The sequence below is a fragment of the Pseudochaenichthys georgianus genome, chromosome 11 (assembly GCF_902827115.2).
Source record: "Pseudochaenichthys georgianus chromosome 11, fPseGeo1.2, whole genome shotgun sequence".
Classification (NCBI taxonomy): domain Eukaryota; kingdom Metazoa; phylum Chordata; class Actinopteri; order Perciformes; family Channichthyidae; genus Pseudochaenichthys; species Pseudochaenichthys georgianus.
Genome location: NC_047513.1, coordinates 32,464,421 through 32,486,936, shown reverse-complemented (window position 1 = coordinate 32,486,936; position 22,516 = coordinate 32,464,421). Strand labels below are relative to the sequence as shown.

Here is a 22,516-nt window from a genome sequence, read left to right as displayed (position 1 = left end):
TCACCCCGGGTGGTAGTGGTAAGGTTGACTGACATAAGAATGTCCTGCTTCAAATCTTCCCCATCGATATATTGCACATAAACAATCAGCACAGCCTCGTCTGCTACAGTTGTGGTTTCATCAAGTTGTATGGCAAATGGCCCCTTTCCAAGCTTTTCGAGCAGCTGCAGCTCGCAGTTACTTGCCATCTTGTCAATTCTGTCTTTCACCGTATTGTTTGACAGTGGTACAGTTTTTAGCTTCTCCGCCACCTGCGGGCCGCACAGTTTCTCAACCATCTTAATGCAAGCTGGCTTAATGAGCTGCTCGCCAATGTTGTGCGGTTTCTTTGCCTTTGCTATTAAAAGTGCACATTCAAAAGAGGCCTCGGTGGCCTTCTGTGCATCGCTGCCAGCCCTAACAAACGCTGTTCTAATATCCATTGGCTTGTTTGCCTTTGCAAGGTGTTGTTTCTTTATGAAAAAGTCCCGATCACGCCCGACTGTTTCTGGGTGCATGGTCTGTTGGTGTCTCTTCATTTTGCTGGGTTTCATGCTTTCGTTGGCTAGCTTCTCTCTGCATATCACACACTCTGGGCGGGTTTTGTCCGTTCCCTCCATGAAACCGAAGTTAAGATAGCTCTCTAGGTAGGTCCTCATTTTCTTTTTGATTGCAGATGAGCTGTCATCTCCTTTACGTTTTTCAGACATTTTTAGACAAAAATATTCACCTTATGAAGTCGGTCGCTAGCTAGCAAGCGCAGCAAACTGTTATTATTATGAAAGCTGACACAGTAACGTCAATGTTGGCGCGAATCGGAGGAGTATCAGATGAATTTTTTTAATTTTAATTTTAATTTATCAATTAATTTCTATATTTTATTGTAATGTGGAGACAAGGCTTTTAGCGACAATCATGTATTGCATTACAATATGTAAAAAAAATGATATGTAAAAAAAAATGATATGTACATTTTTTTTATTCTAAATATGATATTAGACCTCAAATCATCTGAGGCCTGGCGCCCCCCCTGCGATCTTTGGCGACCCCCCAAGGGGGTCGCGCCCCCCAGGTTGGGAACCACTGATATAGACAATACAAAAAGAAAAAGAAAAAAATATATATATATATAGATATATATAATATAATTCATAATGGTAATTCATGCTAATTAACACAACTTATGCAGTTTTTTATAGTTGCAGGTGAGCATCCGGCAGTTAAATAAATAAAATGTCGGTGTACTTGTTTGGAAAATATCACTCGTCACCGGCTTGAGCTTCAATCTCAGGATCCATGTATTTATTATCCTTGCAGAATGGAAGTAGTCATCACATACAGAGCATTTGGTCCAACTAGTTCCTGAACAAAATCAAAAAATTATGTTTTTTTCTCAAAATCAAAAAATTACGTTTTTTTCTCAAAATAAAAAAATTATGTTTTTTTCTCAAAATGTTTCTCAAAATTCTGACTTTTTCTCAAAATCTAAAAATTATGACTTTCTCAAAATCTCAACAATTTGGACTTTTCTAAATACTTGAAAATGTTAATAATCACTGGTCACCGGCTTGAGCTTCAATCTCAGGATCCATGTATTTATTATCCTTGCAGAATGGAAGTAGTCATCACATACAGAGCATTTGGTCCAACTAGTTCCTGAACAAAATCAAAAAATTATGTTTTTTTCTCAAAATCAAAAAATTACGTTTTTTTCTCAAAATAAAAAAATTATGTTTTTTTCTCAAAATGTTTCTCAAAATTCTGACTTTTTCTCAAAATCTAAAAATTATGACTTTCTCAAAATCTCAACAATTTGGACTTTTTCTAAATACTTGAAAATGTTAATAATCACTGATCACCGGCTTGAGCTTCAATCTCAGGACCCATGCATGTATTATCCTCTCGAGAATGGAAGTAGTCGAGAATGAAGCAATAACCAGAGAAGATTGGGCCTCATTCACCGATATCTACCATCGTTTAATTTGTTCTTGACATAAGTCTGCTTCAGATTCATATGTTCCTATAGTGCATAATTCTTCTTACCTCTGTTTTTAAAATGAAGAATCCCTTAAACCTCCTTCTGAAAGCGCATGTTTACTAAGTCTAGTTGCAAGTAAACACCCCACCAAGTATCAAAAAAGGGAATACAACTGAATAGCCGTATACAAACAAAAAGCACCAGACTTAAGTAAGAAGCGTTAGTGTTCTCTTTCCACTTCCAGTTTTCCACTTTGTTGGAAATAAGTAGAGGAACTGAGCCCTTATCCTGCGCAGTGATAGCCACCATGGCTGCGCCGACGCAGATAAGAGAGCAACCTACAGAAAGCAAAGTAAAGCCGACAGGTGATCTCTCAGCAGGACGCCTCGCAAACAGCACAACCACAAGATGCTCTCGGACACGGCGTGGAAGCACCGAGGCCCGTATGTTACACTGAAGATAAAGGAACAATGCGTTGGTAGGATTTTAAAAGAAGCTGTAGTCGAATATTGATAGCTGGTGTATGCTGTGACTCAAATGAAACGCTGTGTGGATCTGCCAGACAGTCATTACTGCTGTTGAAACAAGGCAGCAGCTGTTTCAGACGACTTTAATGGAGCGTCCAGACAAACAGGCTTTGCTTTCTGTAATGACCGTAATCATTTGCTGAGATCTCTCTATTTTATCTAACAGATTCCTGTAATGGTGCTCTGATAGTGTCGGCTCTGGGATATCTTGTTATAGCTGGAATTGGATGAATGGTGTATTTGATGTCCAGCAATAACACAAAGCTGTGTGACAGGGAAGCGTTTAATGATTCATTTATGGTGGATATGTAGTAGAGTAGGGGTCGGCAAGACGGCCCTTGACGACCGGCCGTTCTGTGATTCTCCAGATGGCCAGTCCGCCCCTGCTCACACATGTATTAAGATCCAAAGCTTTAGTGCGTTTGCAATCAATGCTGACAGTCTATTCTCGGTCATTGTAGACCGAGGCCGTTTCTCAATGTCGAGTAAAGCTGCTCCAGAGCCACTATTTCAAGCATACTACGTCATCGAGTGCCGCCGAAGGACTGTTCCAATGTCCAGCATACTTGGAATTCTACCGAGCCCGGCGTACTTCGTTTGGAGAAATGTCGAGGCTGCACATGTGTAGACTCCGCGGTCTTAAAATCCCCACAATGCTTTGCGCACGGACCAATTTACCCAAATCTGTGGCGGAAAATGTAAGGCGGGGCCTCATGTGACGCACACCTGCTCGCCTGTTCCACTCTTTGTTTTCCGAATGCCAGGAAGTATTCTTGCCTCGCTTCTGAATCAAGTGACTCGTAAGACATGTCCTACCCGTAGACTGTATATATAAATGGACGTAGTGTCCGTGACGTCACCCATAGGATTCTGCAGAGTTGCCGATGAAGCCCGTAGTAGGGCGGAGTCGGCCACTAACGGCTCGACTGTGACGTCAGTCTAATCCCGCCTGCTCCAAATAAGGACAAAGAGGCGGAGCCGAGGCGGGACCTGCTGCCTCCGAACTGGAAGTAAACAGAGCTAGCTCAGGCTAAGAAGCTAAGCTAACATGAAATACATGCATACCAAGTTACTGCTAACAGTGTAGTTCCCCTATATAAACGTTACATTCATAATCACATGAGACAATCTGCAAGAGAATTAGCTATATTTTGTTATTCTTAATGCTTGTCATTCACACGTTGAGAAAAGACGGACTCCACCGCCCGGACCTAACGGAGCCGCAGTGGGCTAGCTCCGGGACGCCGGCTGGAGCTAGCCCCCTGCGGCTCCGTTAGCTCCGGCGGCCACCACTGGGATAATTGGGTCCCCTATTAACATTTGCTCCCGTTTAGCATTATGGGCGTCATAGCCATAGACTATAAAAGTCTTACGCAAGGCTGAATCATAAACTAAAATGTATATGTATGCATAAAGGGTTACGTCCTTAGCTGGCTAATAAGTAACAAGCTAAGCTACCAAGCACACTAACACCTGCGAACGGGGTTAACATGTATAATATTATAATTTTAGACTTCTTGGAAGTTCTGTTAGTACATTCAAGCGCACAGCACGACATTTTAATTGTCTGGTATTTGTAACAATATTCCCTAAAAGGCACAATCACCACGAACACGGCTAAAGCTAAAGGGTAAAGTACAGTACTATGACTAACTAACGTTGTAGCCTCTATGGTTGTAGCTAGCAGAGTGGACAAGTCGCTGTTAGCTGACAGTGAGGCATGTACGTGTCCATCAACGGGACCACGCCCTAATTTATGCAAACACTTTAAGACCTAATATAAATAAAAGGGTCGTGTTAGAAAACAATTCACTCACAGATCCATAATCATGAAGGTGGAATCTAACTATATCGATAATAATATTTATTGCATCCATGGGTAGAAACATGTTTTTTTCTGCTGTAAAGTTGGGCATTTTAACATGGGGGTCTATGGACATTGCTCCTTTCTGCAGCCAGTCCCTCGCGGCCCATGTGTGAACTGCAGTGTGTGGCACTTCCGTATTGGCTTCCCGGCTGTTCCCCAGAGTTTGCCGCTTGGTCCTACCAAGCAAGCGTACTCGACATTGAGAAACACCCCGAATGTTTCTCATTTTGCGCCGTCCCGTTCAAATCACAATCACATTTCCATGCTCGGGCCGGGGGAGGAGTTACACGGCTCGCGTCTTGTGCTGCATTCACGTGCACTCGGACATTAGGGATTTTCTCTCATAAATGTCCGAAAAAAATACCTTTTCTTTCAAAACAAAGCACATTTTCACGGCGAAATATTATTTCTGGCGGGCCAACAATGGCCCATGGGCCGCCTGTTGCCAACAACAACAACATGCTGGTTGCAACAACATTACAATCATGTAACAAAAGGCCAGCAACATACAAATAAAATAAAAGGCTAGGGATATGTCTGCATGTTATTATATTCTTGAAGATACATGTATCTATTAGCTATTGTTCCAGTCCAATGTCTTTGTTTTGAGTCTTGTAGAGTCCACTTTCTGTTGAGTTGTGTTTCTTGCAATCTCAATTTATAAATCAAAAATATTTCTTCCACAATTGTCACCCATTGGTTTTTGTTGGCGGTGCTCGCTTACCCCAATTCCTAGTGATAGCTTTCTTGCTGGATATTAGCAGAATGTTGATCAAATATCTGTCACTTGTTTCCTCAGTGCATTTACATACATAGAGTCCCAAACTACTTTCAGAAACCTCATACCCACTTATTTGATGTCTTTCCCTACGTTGTGTTGCACTGACCTAAGATTTTCATCGGCATTACCACACTGTAGCTATGTTCATATGACAACATAAAGAACCTTGAATATCATTTCCCAAAATACAATTATTTTCTGCCAAAACATATGAGAATGGTCAGTGATTGGCATTTTAAAGGTTATTTTCATTTATGGGATGATCTCCTCCCTGTAGTGAGTGCGTTATATTTTGTGCATGTAAATCAGCGGTGGGGAATGTTTTTCCTCTCAAGGGCCATTTCAATTTTTTCAACATCCTCCGAGGGCCGTATAAATGATCGACCTCTGCTTAAAAAACTAAAATCACAGCCCATTCATTTGGCCTTTCTTTCATGCTGTGCAAAGAAAAAGCAACCTCTCAATCCAGATATTTTACCATGACTCGCGTATGCATGCACGTGCACGGTTGTGGCGTGACCACCCAAACAGAAAGATATGGACACAAGATATGTGCAAATGTATTTAGTTTCCTATCCATGTGGGCATGATTTAAGTGGTGGGGGACCTAACCTCCTCTAGGGGGGGGGGCATGCTCCCCGGGAAGGTTCTTTTTAAAATGTTGACGTTAAAAGCATCAATCTGGTGCACTTTGAGAGCAACATGAGGAGATCGATGGATACCTCTCTCAACACCCAGATGAAACAGAACTGCAAGCAGATTTACTTTTCTTTATGGATATTTTACAAATCACTCTCCTTTCAAACTGTATTCTTTTTTATTAATAACAACTTATTTTACTGTCATAGTATTTTATACCCGTTTACTTTATTCTCTTATTTTTTGATAACTATAATGATCATATAAAGATGTGCCTTTACCTCACCGGTTGGAGAAAAAGCTTCTTATATTCGTTAGCATAGCTAGCTAACTAGATGCTAATAACAACAAAGTTATTGACTGTATGACAGATGAGCAGATCGCCACTGGGCTTTCAACTAAAGACACAGACGCGCAGAAACTGCGGCATGTGTACGGCTCCTTATGGGTTCTGCAATTTCTGAAGTGCTGGAGTGGCGTTCTGGTGCTCTCCGTCAGAACTGCCCCCCTGTCAGTCGAGACATATACCACGTGATGACACGTTAGGCTCGTGTTGTGTTCAAGGACCCTGACCTTGGCCAGGAAAAACAGGCACTCGCTTGTTTAATTATTTTGCGGGCTAGATTTCTTACATTTTTTTCTTTTTTGCGTGCGTTTATAAATTACCTCGAGGGCCGTACCAAATGGTCTCGCGGGCCGTATGGGCCGGAGGTTCCCCACCCCTGATGTAAATGGTCTGCAGAGGCTAAGTTCCCCAAACACTTACAGTTGCAAGAAGAAGTGAACCCTTTGGAATGACGTGGATTTCTGCATAAGTTGGTCATAAAATGTGTTCTGATCTTCATCTAAGGCACAACAACAGACAAACACAGTCTGCTTCAACTAATACCACACAAACAATTATAGTTTTCATGTTTTTATTGAACACACCATGTAAACATTCACAGTGCAGGGTGGGACAAGTGAACCCCTGCTAAAGACTTCTTCAAGAGCTACTTGGAGTCAGGAGTCAGCCAACCTGGAGTCCAACCAAGGAGGCGAGATTGGAGGTGTTGGTTAAAGCTGCCCTGCCCTATAAAAAATACACACCAGCTTTGAATGAGCTATTCTTAAGAAGCATTGCCAGATGTGAACCATGCCTCGCTCAGAAGAGCTCTCAGAAGACGTACGGTTAAGAATTGTTGACTTGCATAAAGCTGGAAAGGGTTCCAGAAGTATCTCTAAAGCTTTGATGGTCATCAGTCCACGGTGAGACAAGTTGTCTGTACATGGAGAAAGTTCAGCGCTGTTGCTGCTCTCCCTAGGAGTGGCCGTCCTGTAAAGATGACTGCAAGAGCACAGCGCAAGATGCTCAATGAGGTGAAGAAGAGTCCTAGAGAGTCAGCGAGAGACTTAAAGAAATCTCTGGCACATGCTAACATCTCTGTTGACGAATCTACGATACGTACAACACTGAACAAGAATGGAGTTCCTGGGAGGACACCACGGAGGAAGCCACTGCTGTCCAGAGAAAACATGGCTGCACGTTTGAAGTTTGCAAAAGAGCACCTGGATGTTCCACGGCACGACTGGCAACATGTTCTGTGGGCGGATGAAACCAAAGCGGAGTTGTTTGGAAGGAACACAAAACGCCATGTGTGGAGAATCCAAAGGGTTCACATGCTGTTTCTTGCAACTGTACATTTTCGATCTCCGAGCCAATCAAACGTAAATCAGGAGATCCACATACTAATTAAATGGAGCCAAGTGTTTTTTTCTATTCCATTGAATACTTTGCTCAGCTTCTGCAGCCAGGAGGCTAATGCAACAGAGACACAAGAGGCGCTGCAGCAACATTAAAGCATGGAGACATGTCACAGGAGAGACGCTACATATGAACCTGAACATGAGCTTAGTGTGACTGCTTGTACCACTGTACCTGTTTCCATATCCACTAGACCAGGGGTACTGACTAACTTTTTTGTTCAAGGTCCACTTGTGAACTTTATACAAGGTCACTGGTCTGGATCGATTTTTTCTCGCCGGTCAAATGTCCGGGCAAAATTAATTTTACCGGACAAATGTGAAACTTACCGGTCATATTTCAATAATAATAATAAGAGTTGTGTAGCAGAGTTTCCGTAAGCAGGTAATTTACCGGACTATGAGCGGATATGCTGATGTTTAAAACTCAGTTCACGGGCTCATTTTGATACTGCTTCAGTTTATAATCGTAACAGATCGAAAAAATTCAGATTCATTTTTCAATAAATGATACAACAAACAACAAACAACATAATTATTACATTCAAACAAACTACTTGTAGTAGATAACGTACATTATTCAGAAGTTTACATCAACTTTGAATAATAACACGGGAGAAACGGAGCCTCTCTTTTCCCCTCTCCCTCTCTCTCTCCTGACAGCCCGTCAGTTTCTCATGCAGCTCCTGCAGCGCGCTAAACAGAGGGCGGGGCTTCAGGTGATCATGCAGAGCTGCGTGTCTCGGTCTGACTCAGCAGCTGATCTGATCTCTCTCTCTCTCGTCCGGTTACACTTCACTCGCGTTTATGTCCATATCGATCAGATCCAGCTCTCCTGATCGGCCTTTATAGAGAGCACCGATCAAACTATTAAGAGTGAATATCGGCCGATAATGACCGGCGGCCGATCGATCGGAGCCTCCCTAATTATTACCAGACATTTTGACCGTCAGGTTTTGAATTTACCGGTTTTTTATAAATGTTACCAGCTAAAAACCGGTAATTACCGGCTAACGGAAACCCTGATACATACACACATATATATATATACATACATACATACACACCAGGGTTTCCGCTAGGATTTTTTCTCGCCGGTCAAATGTCCGGGCAGAATTTATTTTACCGGACTAATTTGAAACTTACCGTGTGTCATATTTCAATAATAATAATAAGAGTTGTGTAGCAGAGTTTCCGTTAGCAGGTAATCACCGGACTATGAGCAGATATGCTTTAGTTTAAAACTCAGTTCACGGGCTCATTTTTATATTGCTTCAGTTTATAATCGTAACAGAACGAAAAATTCAGATTCATTTTTCAATAAATGATTCCACAAACAACAAACAACATAATTATTACATTCAAACAAACTACTTGTAGTAGATAACGTACATTATTCAGAAGTTTACATCAACTTTGAATAATAACACGGGAGAAACGGATCCTCTCTTTCCCCCTCTCGCTCTCTCTCTCTCTCTCTCTCTCTCTCTCTCTCTCCCTCTCTCCCTCTCTCTCTCTCTCCTGACAGCCCGTCAGTTTCTCATGCAGCTCCTGCAGCTCGCTAAACAGAGGGCGGGGCTTCAGGTGATCATGCAGAGCTGCGTGTCTCGGTCAGACTCAGCAGCTGATCTGATCTCTCTCTCTCGTCCGGTTACACTTCACTCGCGTTTCTGTCCATATCGATCAGATCCAGCTCTCCTGATCGGCCTCTATAGAGAGCACCGATCAAACTATTAAGAGTGAATATCGGCCGATAATGGCCGGCGGCCGATCGACCGGAGCCTCCCTAATTATTACCAGACATTTTGACCGTCAGGTTTTGAATTTACCGGTTTTTTATACATTTTACCAGCTAAAAACCGGTAATTACCGGCTAACGGAAATCCTGATACATACATACATACATACACACATACATACATACATACATACACACATACATACACACATACATACATACATACATACATACACACATACATACATACGTGTGATGGCTTGAACTAGTGGGAGAAATGGCACTGTTTGTCTGTAGTCAATGGTGTCCTCACACACACAAAGCCGTGGCAGCACATCACTCCCACCCTCATCCACCTCCACTGGTTGCCGGTCAAGTTCCGCATAAACTATAAAGTCCTCCTCCTGACCTACAAGTCCCTCCATGCCCTTGCCCCCCAGTACCTATCGGACATCCTCCACCCGCATGCCCCACCCCGGAACCTGCGGTCTTCAGACTCTGGCCTGCTCACCACCCCCCGCACCAAACTGCGAACCTTCGGGGACAGAGCCTTCAGTGTGGCAGCCCCCACCCTCTGGAACGCTCTCCCTGCGGAGATTCGCAACATCCCCACACTGGACGCCTTCAAAGGGCCCTCAAGTCCCATCAAGGCTTTCGGCCCTTAAATCGATCTGTTGTTTTGTCTGTCTGACCTTTGTTTTGTGTGTGTGCTCGCCCTATTCCTGTAAAGCGACCTTGGGTCCCTTGAAAGGCGCTATAGAAATCTCAGTTATTATTATTATTATTAATGCCTTGAACCTCAGCACAAAAGGCGTTGGAACATTAGAAAGTCAAGGTAAACTTGCGGTTAACTTGCGGTCTGCAATGCGTGTCACGCTCGCGCACAAAAGTAAATATATATGCTCTCACAACGCGTCAGACACAAGAAAATATACATTAATTTACATCAGAATCAGAACGTTTTTATTTTGTATAATTTGTATTTGTTATAATGTTCGGTCCGGAGTTTGAGAAGCCCTGTACTAGATATTTCTATCTTCCAGAGAACGGGCTTGTCGATGTGAGTGACATTGCAAAGGTCCCCGGGCTAATATTGTTAGAATTATTTCAGAAGTGACTCTCGCAGCCTTTGCTCTTCAGCCTAAAGGACGTGGCCGTTGATAGAAACACTGAGTTCCCCCCTATTTCAGAGAGAGACGGGTACTGATTGGAAGGAGGGCATAAAGGAGGGGATGATTGTGAGCTCTGCCATCGTTAATCATGGCAGTTATTACTCAAACAGTCTGTGCCACACAGGACAAGGCCAGTCATGTGGTCCTCCTGAAAGAATAGACTATAGCAAAGGATGCCGTTCATGGCCTCGAAAAAATGTGTTTTATTATTTAGACTTTCTTTTCTGCCACTCTGAGTCTATCTCCAAATGCTTATCTTATGTGTTCAGCATCAGGAGAAAGAGAATGAAGCAATAACAAGAGAAGATTGGGCCTCATTCAGCAATATCTACCAACGTTTAATTTGTTCTTGAGATAAGTCTGCCTCATATGTTCCTATAGTGCAGGGGGGTCGAACTCAATTTCATCACGGGCCACATCAGTATTATGGTTGCACTCAAAGGGCCGGTTGTAACTTTAAGACCAAAAATACATATATAAATATTGAATATATATAAAATAATTAGAGCCGGGACTCGATTAAAACAATTAATCTAATTAATTAGAGGCTTTGTAATTAATTAATCGAAATTAATCGCATTTTTAATCAAATATACATATCTGACCTGAGAACAGTGAGAAGCAGTTTCCACATGGATGTTACTCCAGGTGGTCGACAGTCGAGTGCAGTCCAGTGAGCCAGGGAGCTGGTTATCCTCTCAGACGTGGACTGACTGATCCTGGCCCTGAAACCAGTCGTCTGGTTGAGTGTGGGTTGGGTCAGGGTGTGGTTCCTTGCACTCGGAGTCGGGCTAACGTCCACGCTAGCTGCTACATGCTAGCTGCTACATGCTAGCTGCTACATGCTTTGCATTTAGGTGATACTTTAGGCTTGATGTGCTGCGGTGATATCCCCTTTATTTTTTGCATAATTTGCACACAACCGTGCTCTTATCGACGCTTCCATCCGTCCGTTTTTTAAAACAAAATGTCCCATCCACGGGGCCGACCAAAGCGGTCTCATCAGCTTGTTCGTTCATGTTTGACTATTGTTCACCGTGGTTTGTTGTTGTTTGAAGTCCCATGCTGAAGACATGAACGTTAGTTGGTGCTCCAGTATAATCGGTACGCCTGAAACTCATCCAGTGAGAAACGTTCCGCTGTGCAAAAATAAGTGCGATTAAAGTGCGTTAATTTTTGTGTAATTAATTCATCTTAATTAACGCGTTAAAGTCCCGGCCCTAAAAATAATGTATTATATTACATTATTGCCTCTGCATTGGATTATTATTATAACTTCATAATTAACTACGTCTGAAAGCAAGTATAGGGCAAATAATTGCAAGTCTCTTCAGTGAGAATGTCACATTTTGAAAAAAGTTATTTTTTTAGAAAAAGGCATATTTTGACAAAAAAAGTCAAATTCTGAGAAAAAATCTAATTTGAGATGCATTGTGGGACATGTCGTTTATGGGCAACGTGCTTCTGTAAAGTAGCCTGTAACCGTATAATAAACATTATATTCTTTGCAAGCTCTTGTGGGGCCGCATAAAATGAAGTCGCGGGCCGGATTTGGCCCCCGGGCCTTGAGTTTGACACCCCTGCTGTAGTGCATCATTCTTCTTACTTCTGTTTTTAAAATGATGAATCCCTTAAACCTCCTTTTTGAAAGTGCATGCCTACTAATTCTAGTTTGCACGTAAACACCCCACCAATATCACAAAAGGAAATAAAACTGAATAGCCGAATACAAACTCTGAGAGAATTACTACCCGACATAATGCCATTGGAGCCGCCAACACAAAAACACCAAGCACCTAATTATGAAACGGCAAGTTAGTTATTTCTGAAATGGAGCTACTTCTGCAGGAAGAGAACCCAAATTAACCGTCATATTTGCGATAAAGAAGTTAATATAAAATGACACAAAGAAAAGACTTTCAGTTAATCATAAATTATAGACAAAGCATTAATCAATTAACCTACACATTCATATCAGCACTTGTGCATAGATTCTGTTGCTACCTAACATCTTAATAGGAGTGTAAGGATTTTGTGAAAACTGCATATGTTTGCATTCGGATAGATATTTCCCATTTAAGAACAGTTGGTGAAAGATGCCCTTTGTTCTCAGCAGAGTGAGAAAAACCTATTGATGTGTCATACTCACTTAACGGGAAGAAACTCCGCTAACTGACGATACGAACCTTTTTAAGTCTCACAAGAAGCGTCTAAATGAGCCCTGAGTGATAAAATGCTAACGCACTTAGCACAGAACTCAAGGTAAAGATACCCTTATTACTTATCGTAGCTGCATTTACAAGATATCAGATTAAAGCTGAGATTCCTCAGATTATGTGGGTGTATATATCATCACTGAGCGGACACAAACATCACAACACGTAGCTTTACGGAGCATTCACGGGGGATCGTCCCACCTTAGCTGTTATTCAGATCAAAAGTCGTGTTCAATGGCATTAAAACGATAAGAACGCTGCTGAAGGTTAATCCAATGCTTAATCCAATGCGTCTGTGTCACTATGAAATTATTACTGATAATCCATAATTCAATTTGTATGTCAAAAACGGAGGTTTCACATGAGCTGCTAATGATAGCCACCAGAGTGTATCGCAGCTTCCAGGTAAAAGCTGACGATCCTAAGTGGACTGTAATGTCTAATATGGCAGAGTTGGAGCTGTGAAGTGAAACATTAGGACTGAATGAGACTGAAACAGAATACACTGGCCGCTGTGACTTTGTAAGCAAAAAGTATTTCTTTGTTTAGCTTCAATCGTTCCCCAGCGCCTCCCCACATGCTGACCTGTCTTTGAGCAAAACTCTTTGAACCACAGGTTTCTCTCGGTGAGTGTCCACATGGGACAATGAACATGTTATATAATGCTACTCCCTCTTGATGAATCCACGGTCTGTCACACGAAATATATTTGACACTGTCTAGTAGCTGGGCAAAAACACGGGACATGATTTGTGTCTTTCATATGGGATTAGGAAACGGTTCAACACATGCATAAGTATTTTATTTAAACGGGACCTCTCGTGCAAAATGCACTTTGTGATGTCTTTTACACATAACTGTGTCCCCGGTGCGTCGGGAACTCACGCAGCGTCGGAAAATAAAACCCTTTCTCTTTTCCTCCGTACCCAAATCTTTTAACAACGGGGGTACAACGAGCGGATACAGATTTGCTGCCGATCTGACGTCAAATCCGCAGCGGACCCACAGAGAGTTGCTATCAGAAACAATACCTGACGTGTTTTGGACGTAATCTCGTCTTTGTCTACATTAGCATCGCTAACACTCAGAGCTAACCTGTACTGGAGAGCACATGTGTATAAAAAAAGGAACTCACCTTGTGATAAACCCGAGAGAGAAAAGCATTTGAGCTCCATACTGTTTCAGAAATAATCCTTGATGTGGTTTAGAACAGGATGGCGTTTTATCACAGCAGAATTGAACTTTTTCCCCGGTAGAATTCTGATCAGGCATTAGCTCCGCCTCCTTTTTAAAACATTTTTTTTAAAAAGCTAAGGACCCAAAATCCGCGTTTCTCTAACAGGGCTGCAAAAGAGGGGTCTGTGCAGCATGAGGCATGGCTGCAATGGCTGAACTCACTTCAGACATGTTTTGTATAGGTATGGCCCTACACTATATTTTTCCAATATAGCATGATAGGTCCTCTTTAATAAAAGAGGCAAGAAGAAATCAGTTTTGGCTTTATTTGCATATGTTTTCCTCAGGGCTTTGTTTCTGTCTGATAACACCCTAAAGAAAATATCTGTATATATTTAATATAAGGGAGTGAGTTAAGCTATGCGCTATGCGCCATCCTTTGAGACAGAACTCTATTTACCAGTCTTTTAAGTTGTATCACCCGGTTTTCTCATCTGCTCCAGTTTGCCGTATTCATTTCCCCTTCCTGCTGTGAATGCAAACTCAACACTTGCTCAGCGTTTCCCTGTTTTCACGGCAAATTAAGCACAATGGACATATCGCAGCATTAATCCCATCGGTACAGCACTATCACTCCATGCACACCCCTGTTCTTCTGTGACTTTTCACGTGTTCCCATCTATGTGGTCGTTGGAGTCTGACAGTCTGTGAAAAGCCATCTATCGTGAACCCAATAGCCTGGGCTTTGGCAAAGCCTCGTAATTTCCCTCCTCTTAGGGGAAATTGCAGGGCTTTAGCATTCCACTGACGTCAGAGAGCGATATGAGCGCTTTGACGTCAGACTGTGGGCTCTGGGCATCATTTTGGAGTATTGTCTGAGTGGGTTGAAAGCGGCAGCCCCTGTGGTTTCGCCTCATGCAGCTTCGGATAGTGCAGCTGCTCCCCTGTCCTCTCAAGGTCACACATCAAATCATTTGTTCCTCACATGCTTTAGCTCTCACAATGGACACTATGATATCAGATTTTCTATCACTTTGAAATATTAAAACCTCAACTTTTAGGAAAGTTACTGCACTATTTACAATCTAACAAAGCAATGTGACCTCAGTATATTAAGATAAAGTACATTTAGGACATTGTGTTAAATATCCATTAGGCAAACTTTGCTTAAAATACACAGTTACAGTTCCTGTTTACATAAGTATTAAATAAAACCCCTCAGCTCAAACGGCATCTCTTTGAACATTATACTTGTTACAAAGGTATGAGGGCAACAGTGCGTTGGTTAGTAGGAGAAACAACTTGCAAGTAACGGTTTGTTTCGCCCCAGCTCCTCTTAGTGTCTGTTGCTAGGCTGGTTGTCTTTCATGTCATACAAAAACTTAAAAATAGGTAAAAAAGGAATTTCTGTCTGACAACCTTTTGCTTTTTCCCCGGCTAAAACGATGACTGTCTCTTGCAGTGTTTTAATCAGATTTAGCAGCTAGTGTCAACCATCACTTAAGCTACAACGTCGTGAGTCATGGGTCTTCAACGTGCACTTCACTACATTAACGGTGGATTGAAATGTTTATGCGATTATTTTTCCCCATTTACAACAAGCAAACTACATGCTGGCTAAAAGGCTATCCACGCAACCACAAATGACTCTAAATTAGTGCTGTCAAAATTATCGCGTTAACGGCGGTAATTAATTTTTTGAATTAATTGCGTTAAAATATTTAACGCATTTAACGCATGTGCAGAATGGCCCGCCCCATACGTGCCACCAGTGGCAGCGCCAGGGTATGGCTGGGGTAGGCTACACCCATACCAAGAAATGGCTTAGCCCCACCATGAGACATGATGTTAAAGTAAGCAAAATAAAGTCTGCCAACTCGCGCGGAGTAAATTGCACAGACAGCAGTTAGTAAGATTGATTTCAGTAGCCACGGATTTGAAAACTTTTGTCACGTAGTGATCGTCTCAATAGAACATCTTTGATAACGGCGTGGTGTTGTTGCAGGAAGTCCCGATGGAGAATACTTTAGCTGTAGTACAGGGCAGAGCCATATAATAGTAATAATATGGCTCTGGTACAGGGGTGCACATAACTGGTACGCAGGTTATGGCCTAATCTGAAATGCTTACCGTCACTTGTGTCACAAAGCGCATTTGCGTACCGACGTACTTGTGAAGCTTTTCCAGAAGGCGGTTAGATCACCGGACGACAGAGTCGGTCTCCGTGTGCACAGACAGGCTGCTGTTAACGTCGCTCTGTATCACGGACTTGTGCCAAAACAACGCCAACCGGCTGCGGAGGGAGACTCTCCCCATCACTGGAGAACTGCGCTAAAACAGCTGATCACAACGTTCACACTCTTGCGGCTTTCACACCAGCGCTTTTCAGTTTCTAGCTCCGAGCGGGAGCTTTTCTGGTTCAGCTCCGGTTTCCCTTTTCAGCTCCCGCTCTGTGCACACCGCCCACTGGCGCCCCAGAGCTGCCCCTGCTGCGTCATGACGTCACCGTTTACATCGCTGATTTGCCCCCCAACGGCAGCTCACAACAACAACAACAACTGCGTCGGGTCGATGATCGTGTTGCTTTTAATCACACGAAGCCAGAATAAATTGAATAACGACTTCTCCAACCTTATACTTTTCTCCAGAGTGCCGTGGTTCATTGTTTATTAATGTGTTTCTGCAGCATCAGGGTGTCCGCGGGGTCTTAAAAAGTATTAAAAGTTGATAAATCAATTTAGCGAAAATTAAGGCTATTAAAAAGTATTAAACGGCATTTTCCAAGGTATTAAGAAGGTCCACAGCAACGACGACATGAAACACCCTTTAATTTACTGAAACAACATGTCGGGAAACCCCCTCAAGGTGGCCCCATGCATCGCGTGCCATAAAATGCTGCTTCTTATTTTAAGTTTCGTTGCCTTGCTCCGCTCTGTGGGGGGGGGGGGTTTATCTGCTGGTGGACTACCTGAGAGATATACAGCAGGAGAACACGCTGTCCACCGCGGAGAATAAACAGAAGGGCGACCATGACAACCATGCTCCGGGGTCTTCTTCGCTGCTTTTGGTGTATTTTATGGCGGCAGCAGCGCCACCTACAGGCCTGGCATATGTACTACAGCGTTTCCAGCATTTCCAGTGGTCTAGTGTGAACGGACACGTTAATGAATCGAATGCGTGTGAACGGAAGACTTTTTTGCGTTTGCGTTTTACTGTATGCGTCCTCGTGGGGCCGGGGTCTAAGCCAAACTATATCCGGTCACAGAGATCTGCTATTTTAAAGTACGGTCAACACATATCGACCCTAAATATAGTCTATATTAAGAACGAGAAAAGTCTTAACATATATATTGTTTTTTGTAAACATATGACAAATGTGTGAGGGGGATGACGTCAGAGCATCGTCCTCTGTGCCGGGCTTAGCCCCGGACAGCCCAATTTAACCCCTGGGTATTTGTGAGGGAGCTCCTATATGGCATTACCCGCTGAAGCTCATGAAGTTTAATATATTTCATAGTTCAAAGTTTTGTCAATTGTTTTGTTTATTGGTCAAATACTGGTTTCTACTGGTTTCTACTGGTTTCTGATGGTTCTACTGGAATGAAAGAGCACGGAGTCCAGAAGCAACAAAGCAGCATGCTGCATTAACCCTGACCTTCACAGAGAGGTTGAAGTTCATGTGGAGAGGAGGCTTCAGTAGTCTGTCTGCACTCTGTTTAGTTGTGCTATCTTACAATCAATATAGTAAATGTGAGGTCAAGTGTGTCGCCAATGTAACCGGTTAGAACTCAAAGTTGCGATGAGGTCTTAAAATGTATGGAAAGGGTCTTAAAAAAGGTCTTAAAAGGTATTAAATTTGACTTCAGGATTCCTGCATATACCCTGAGCATTTACCGACCGCTGCAGTGCTGCTCTTCCACAGGAGTTTATTCTCCCGTTAGCTCCCGGTTAGCTCGCACTGCAGCGGCCGCTCTAAAGTATTCACTGTCCGACTCACACAAGCAGCTGATGCATATCCCCAGTTCCCCTTAGCCTAAGTGAATGTGTGTCAGTCTGAATTGACACTGTTTGGTATCACAACGCTGTTATGAAAGTTTCTCTGGTATAAGACGGGTGATGTTGGCATAGCAACCGAAGCTAAACTGACTACTTGCATCCGATAGCTGCAACAAAACAACACGTCTGCCTCTCTCCACAATGATCGATAACAGTGAACGGATGGTCAAAGTAAGGCACAAATAAACAGAACCACACGAAGCCTGGTTAGTGTTGCCTGACTTTATAAAGTGTGTTTAGGCACTACTGCTTGTAGGCACTAGGCAGGCATAACAGTCGACCCATGGGAGGTGGGTTTAGTTTCCTGCACGCCTCAACGTAAGAGAGACGTAAGCGACGTCGCCTCTTAGCTCCAAAGCTCTTGCCTCTGGACCGACAATTTTTTGGAGCTGGAAATGAAGCGGATTCCAGAGCTAAGAGCCGGCGCAGCTCCGGTGTGAACTGGAAAACCCGGCGCTTTTCAGGCTCTAGCTCCGAGCCGGAGCTGAAAAGGCGCTGGTGTGAAAGGGGCATCTGTGGTCCCGAAGTACTTCACTAGCCGCCCCCCCCCCTGTCGACTTTCCTGAAGTACTCCCCCGTTGATAGAAATCGACACGTAATGAATGAAGACCCCACGGTTTGATGATTGATAGGTGTGTGGGCTGTCTTTCATTTTGACATGCAGAAAAATGTTATAATAAACATATATACTGTATGTTAAATGGATATATCCGCCTGCTTTCATTTATCTTTCCATTCCCACAACAGTATACATAAATAAATGACATATTTTGGACATAGTTCGAATGGTGATTAATCCTGATTAATTAATTTTTAAACTGTGATTAATCTGATTAAAAATTGTAATCGTTTGACAGCCCTAATATAAATACATCGTTTAAAAAAACTCATAAGGGGCAACACTTTACACTTTTTTTATTTAGACACACAATAATGTATTTACATATATTATGTTGTATATAATTATAACTAATGTTGTTCATATTTTAGATTATATGTTTCCTTTTCAGTAATACATGCATGCTTACATTATTAGCGCTTGTATACATTTTGAGTATCAATTCTCGGACTGTTTCGTGGGGATTGCATAGTAATTGTGAAGTGCATGGAAATATACAAGATGACTGACTAACTGCTATCCACTCTTTAATGACAGCCTTGTCTCGATGCTGGTTTCTTTGCTGACCGTGTGATGCCACGATGTGTTTCAGATGGGATCAGCCTGACGGGCCTGCCAATCAACAGTCCGCTGCGCCATGTCCTCAAACCCCGCTCCGAAAACAAGACGGTCGGCAGCGAGTCTGGCAGGGCGGAGTACAGCCACATTAAGGTAAGAGAACGGCGTGTGTGAAAGGCAGAGCGATATTGTTTTTGCTGATCAAGATGCAAGCAGGGTTTCTCTCTCCTGTTTCCTGGCTCGTAGCGCAGTTTACAGACACGACGTATTCACCCTGCTGCAGTCTCACTGCTCCTTTTCTGCAGATAATGAATAACTAAGGTTGTGATATTTACTATGTTCTCTCGCTTCACACCAAGCACACTCTGTACTATATGTGGTATAATAAGTCCTCAGAAAAGCTGAGGTAAAACTAAAGCATTATTCACAACCAAAAGTACTTTAGCTACAGAAAGAACACACGTTTATTTAGCTGGTGTTCACTTTATCTGCTCTTTAGAGAAGAACTCAGACATTCAATCAAGGTAACTTTAACACGGATTTTTTGTGAAACTTCAAATGGGAAAATACAGTGTGAGTACACACATCCTTTACTCAAGTAGAAGTACAGATACTCCTGTCTAAAAATACTCTGGTAGAAGTACTGACTAAACTTCTTTACTCAAGTCAAAGTAACGAGGCTTTGAAGTGTACTTCAGTAAAAAGTACCCATAGCTAGCAGCTGCTTTAAAGAGTACCTGACCTCCCTTTATATCAACAGAACAATAATGTCATTGTTAGCTAATGAATGTTTCCATGGTGACCAACGGCAACATGACAACGTTTCCATTGGTCCCTCTTCTTTAGAGAAGACCAGGAAGTGATGGATACACGGATCGTGTTCCAACCAATAGGCACGCAGTGACTCTGAAGAATAATGACCACGCACCAAACACACATTCAGACTAAAGGAACCAGCTGTTTGGGAAATGAGAGAAGTAGAAAGTACAGGTATTTGGGTTCAACATGTAAGAAGTAGAAAGTACAGGTATTTGAGTTCAACATGTGAGAAGTAGAAAGTACAGGTATTTGGGTTCAACATGTAAGAAGTAGAAAGTACAGGTATTTGAGTTCAACATGTGAGAAGTAGAAAGTACAGGTATTTGTGTTCAACATGTAAGAAGTAGAAAGTACAGGTATTTGGGTTCAACGTGTAAGAAGTAGAAAGTACAGGTATTTGGGTTCAACATGTAAGAAGTAGAAAGTACAGGTATTTGTGTTCAACATGTAAGAAGTAGAAAGTACAGGTATTTGGGTTCAACGTGTAAGAAGTAGAAAGTACAGGTATTTGGGTTCAACATGTAAGAAGTAGAAAGTACAGGTATTTGGGTTCAACATGTAAGAAGTAGAAAGTACAGGTATTTGAGTTCAACATGTAAGAAGTAGAAAGTACAGGTATTTGAGTTCAACATGTAAGAAGTAGAAAGTACAGGTATTTGAGTTCAACATATGAGAAGTAGAAAGTACAGGTATTTGAGTTCAACATGTAAGAAGTAGAAAGTAGAAGTATTTGGGTTCAACATGCAAGAAGTCAAAGTAAAAAGTCCTCAGAAAAATAAGTAGTTGAGTAAAGTACTGATACCAGAAAAATGTACTTAAGTACAGTAACTAAGTATTTCCACTACTTCCCACCACCTCTACAGTAAGTAGAGCTGCAGGGGAGGAGGTTTTGGAGGGGTACAAAAGGGCATGCCAACAGTCTACCTGCTGAGGGTCATGTGTAGCACCTGCAAGTGAGAGTGGATTCCTTGTGTTGCCTTTGAAGACCAGAGGAACCCCTTTCTCTCTGCTGTGAATCATCAGGAGGGAAACAACATTAATGTCCGATCCTCCAGCCAAACAAAGTGAACGTTCTGACCTTTGGAAAGCTTTGGCAGGGGGATACTGGTGGAGGAAATAGGGCTGCATGTCACTTGTTCATGGTCAAAGAAGGCGTGGTCTGGTTCAGGTTCTACCGACAGAGCAAACAGACTAATTATAACTTGGAGAAATATTGACATTGTGGTCCAGGAAATAATGATTGTAATCGAAGATGACAAAGTGATTTATGTTACTGAGAACACAACATTGTATGAAAAGCTATGCTCAGTTGCTCAACAAAACAATGATTAAGAAACAATACAATAAACCACAATACAATGGAGATACAGTCTTTATTTATGCGCAACAAAAAACTGTGTCGTCTTTGAAATGAACCTGATTCTGTCAATGGACCAAGCACAGTGCGCAGATACATGATAGTGTTCGGGAGAAACATTTCTTTTAAAGGTATTCACTGATTGTTATAGAGCGCCACAGTGACGCGTCCTAAAATCCGGAAGTAAGTTAGCATTTTACCACGTCCGGTTCCTCGACAAAAAGCAACGCATTTTCTCCATAGGATTTTGGAAAATAGCTCGAAATAAGGTCCGTGTTTGAGACCAGTGGCGAACCGTGTCTATCACAACTGGACCTTCTGTCGACACCCCCCCCCCCCCGCCGCCCCCCCTCTGACTGCACGGTGCGTTGCCACATCAATTCTCTCGATGTAACTAGTTTACAGAGAGTTAATCCACATATTGGGGGATGGTGCGTACACACCTGGGAACACTGGAGTTATCCCCAACATCTGGACTAGGGGTGCAACAACTAATCGACTTAATCGATTAAAATCGATTACCAAATTAGTTGCCAACTAATTCAGTCGTCGATTCGTTGGTGACGTCATCACGTGCGTTTTACGCCCCGTTAAGCTACAACGTTATCGGTACTGGGGACATTTAAAAAATATATGTCATGTATTATTGATACAAAAACATTATATCGCAGTCTTAGTGTGGCCAGCTCGTTTCTAATATGCAAAAAGACAAACAAATGCGTCTATGATGTATTTTCGATCAGACGAGATCTCTCTCCCTGGTCTGTGTGGGAGGGGGCGGGGCCGTTCACACACACGCGGCTGCTACATGCAGCAACACACTGAGGGGATGGCGGAGAGAACGCGCTCCGAGGTGGTTAAACTTTACCCGTCTCGATGCTCGTTGCCAAAAGTGCAATAAGAGTTTAGCATGTGAGGGCGGTAACACGAGCAATTTGTCTAAACATTTATCAAAAGCGCTCCACATCCAGACGGAGGAATGCACCGACTGTCTTTCTAGCAGCTCTGTAGCCCCGTCCACGAGTAACGTTTCCACGTCAGGTGTTCTGTATGCTAGCAGCAACACACGAAGCAAACTACATTATATAAACATGGGTTAATGATTAGAGGAAACTGAATTATTTAGTTTGTTAAAGTTTCAGCTTTTCTGTTTACAGTTCTGTCTTCAGATTATTTATTATTTGCTAAAACACTGTTGTTTCTTTTGATGTGAAATATTATTAATTAATTTAAATGAAAAGCCATGTTCATTTTGTAAACAATTTGTTTAGTTAATTTAATATGTATTTTT

The 22,516-nt window shown here is 42.4% G+C and overlaps 1 protein-coding gene across 1 annotated transcript in view; it reads left to right on the top strand.

Moving 5' to 3' along the window:
• The window catches only part of trappc9 (trafficking protein particle complex subunit 9), a 339,169-nt gene that overhangs the window by 126,042 nt on the left and 190,611 nt on the right, over window positions 1-22,516 (top strand). Inside the window, exon 17 of the mRNA XM_034094424.1 lies at window positions 19,084-19,202. Within this exon, the coding sequence (XP_033950315.1) occupies window positions 19,084-19,202 (119 nt within the window). The remainder of the gene's footprint in view (window positions 1-19,083; window positions 19,203-22,516) is intronic.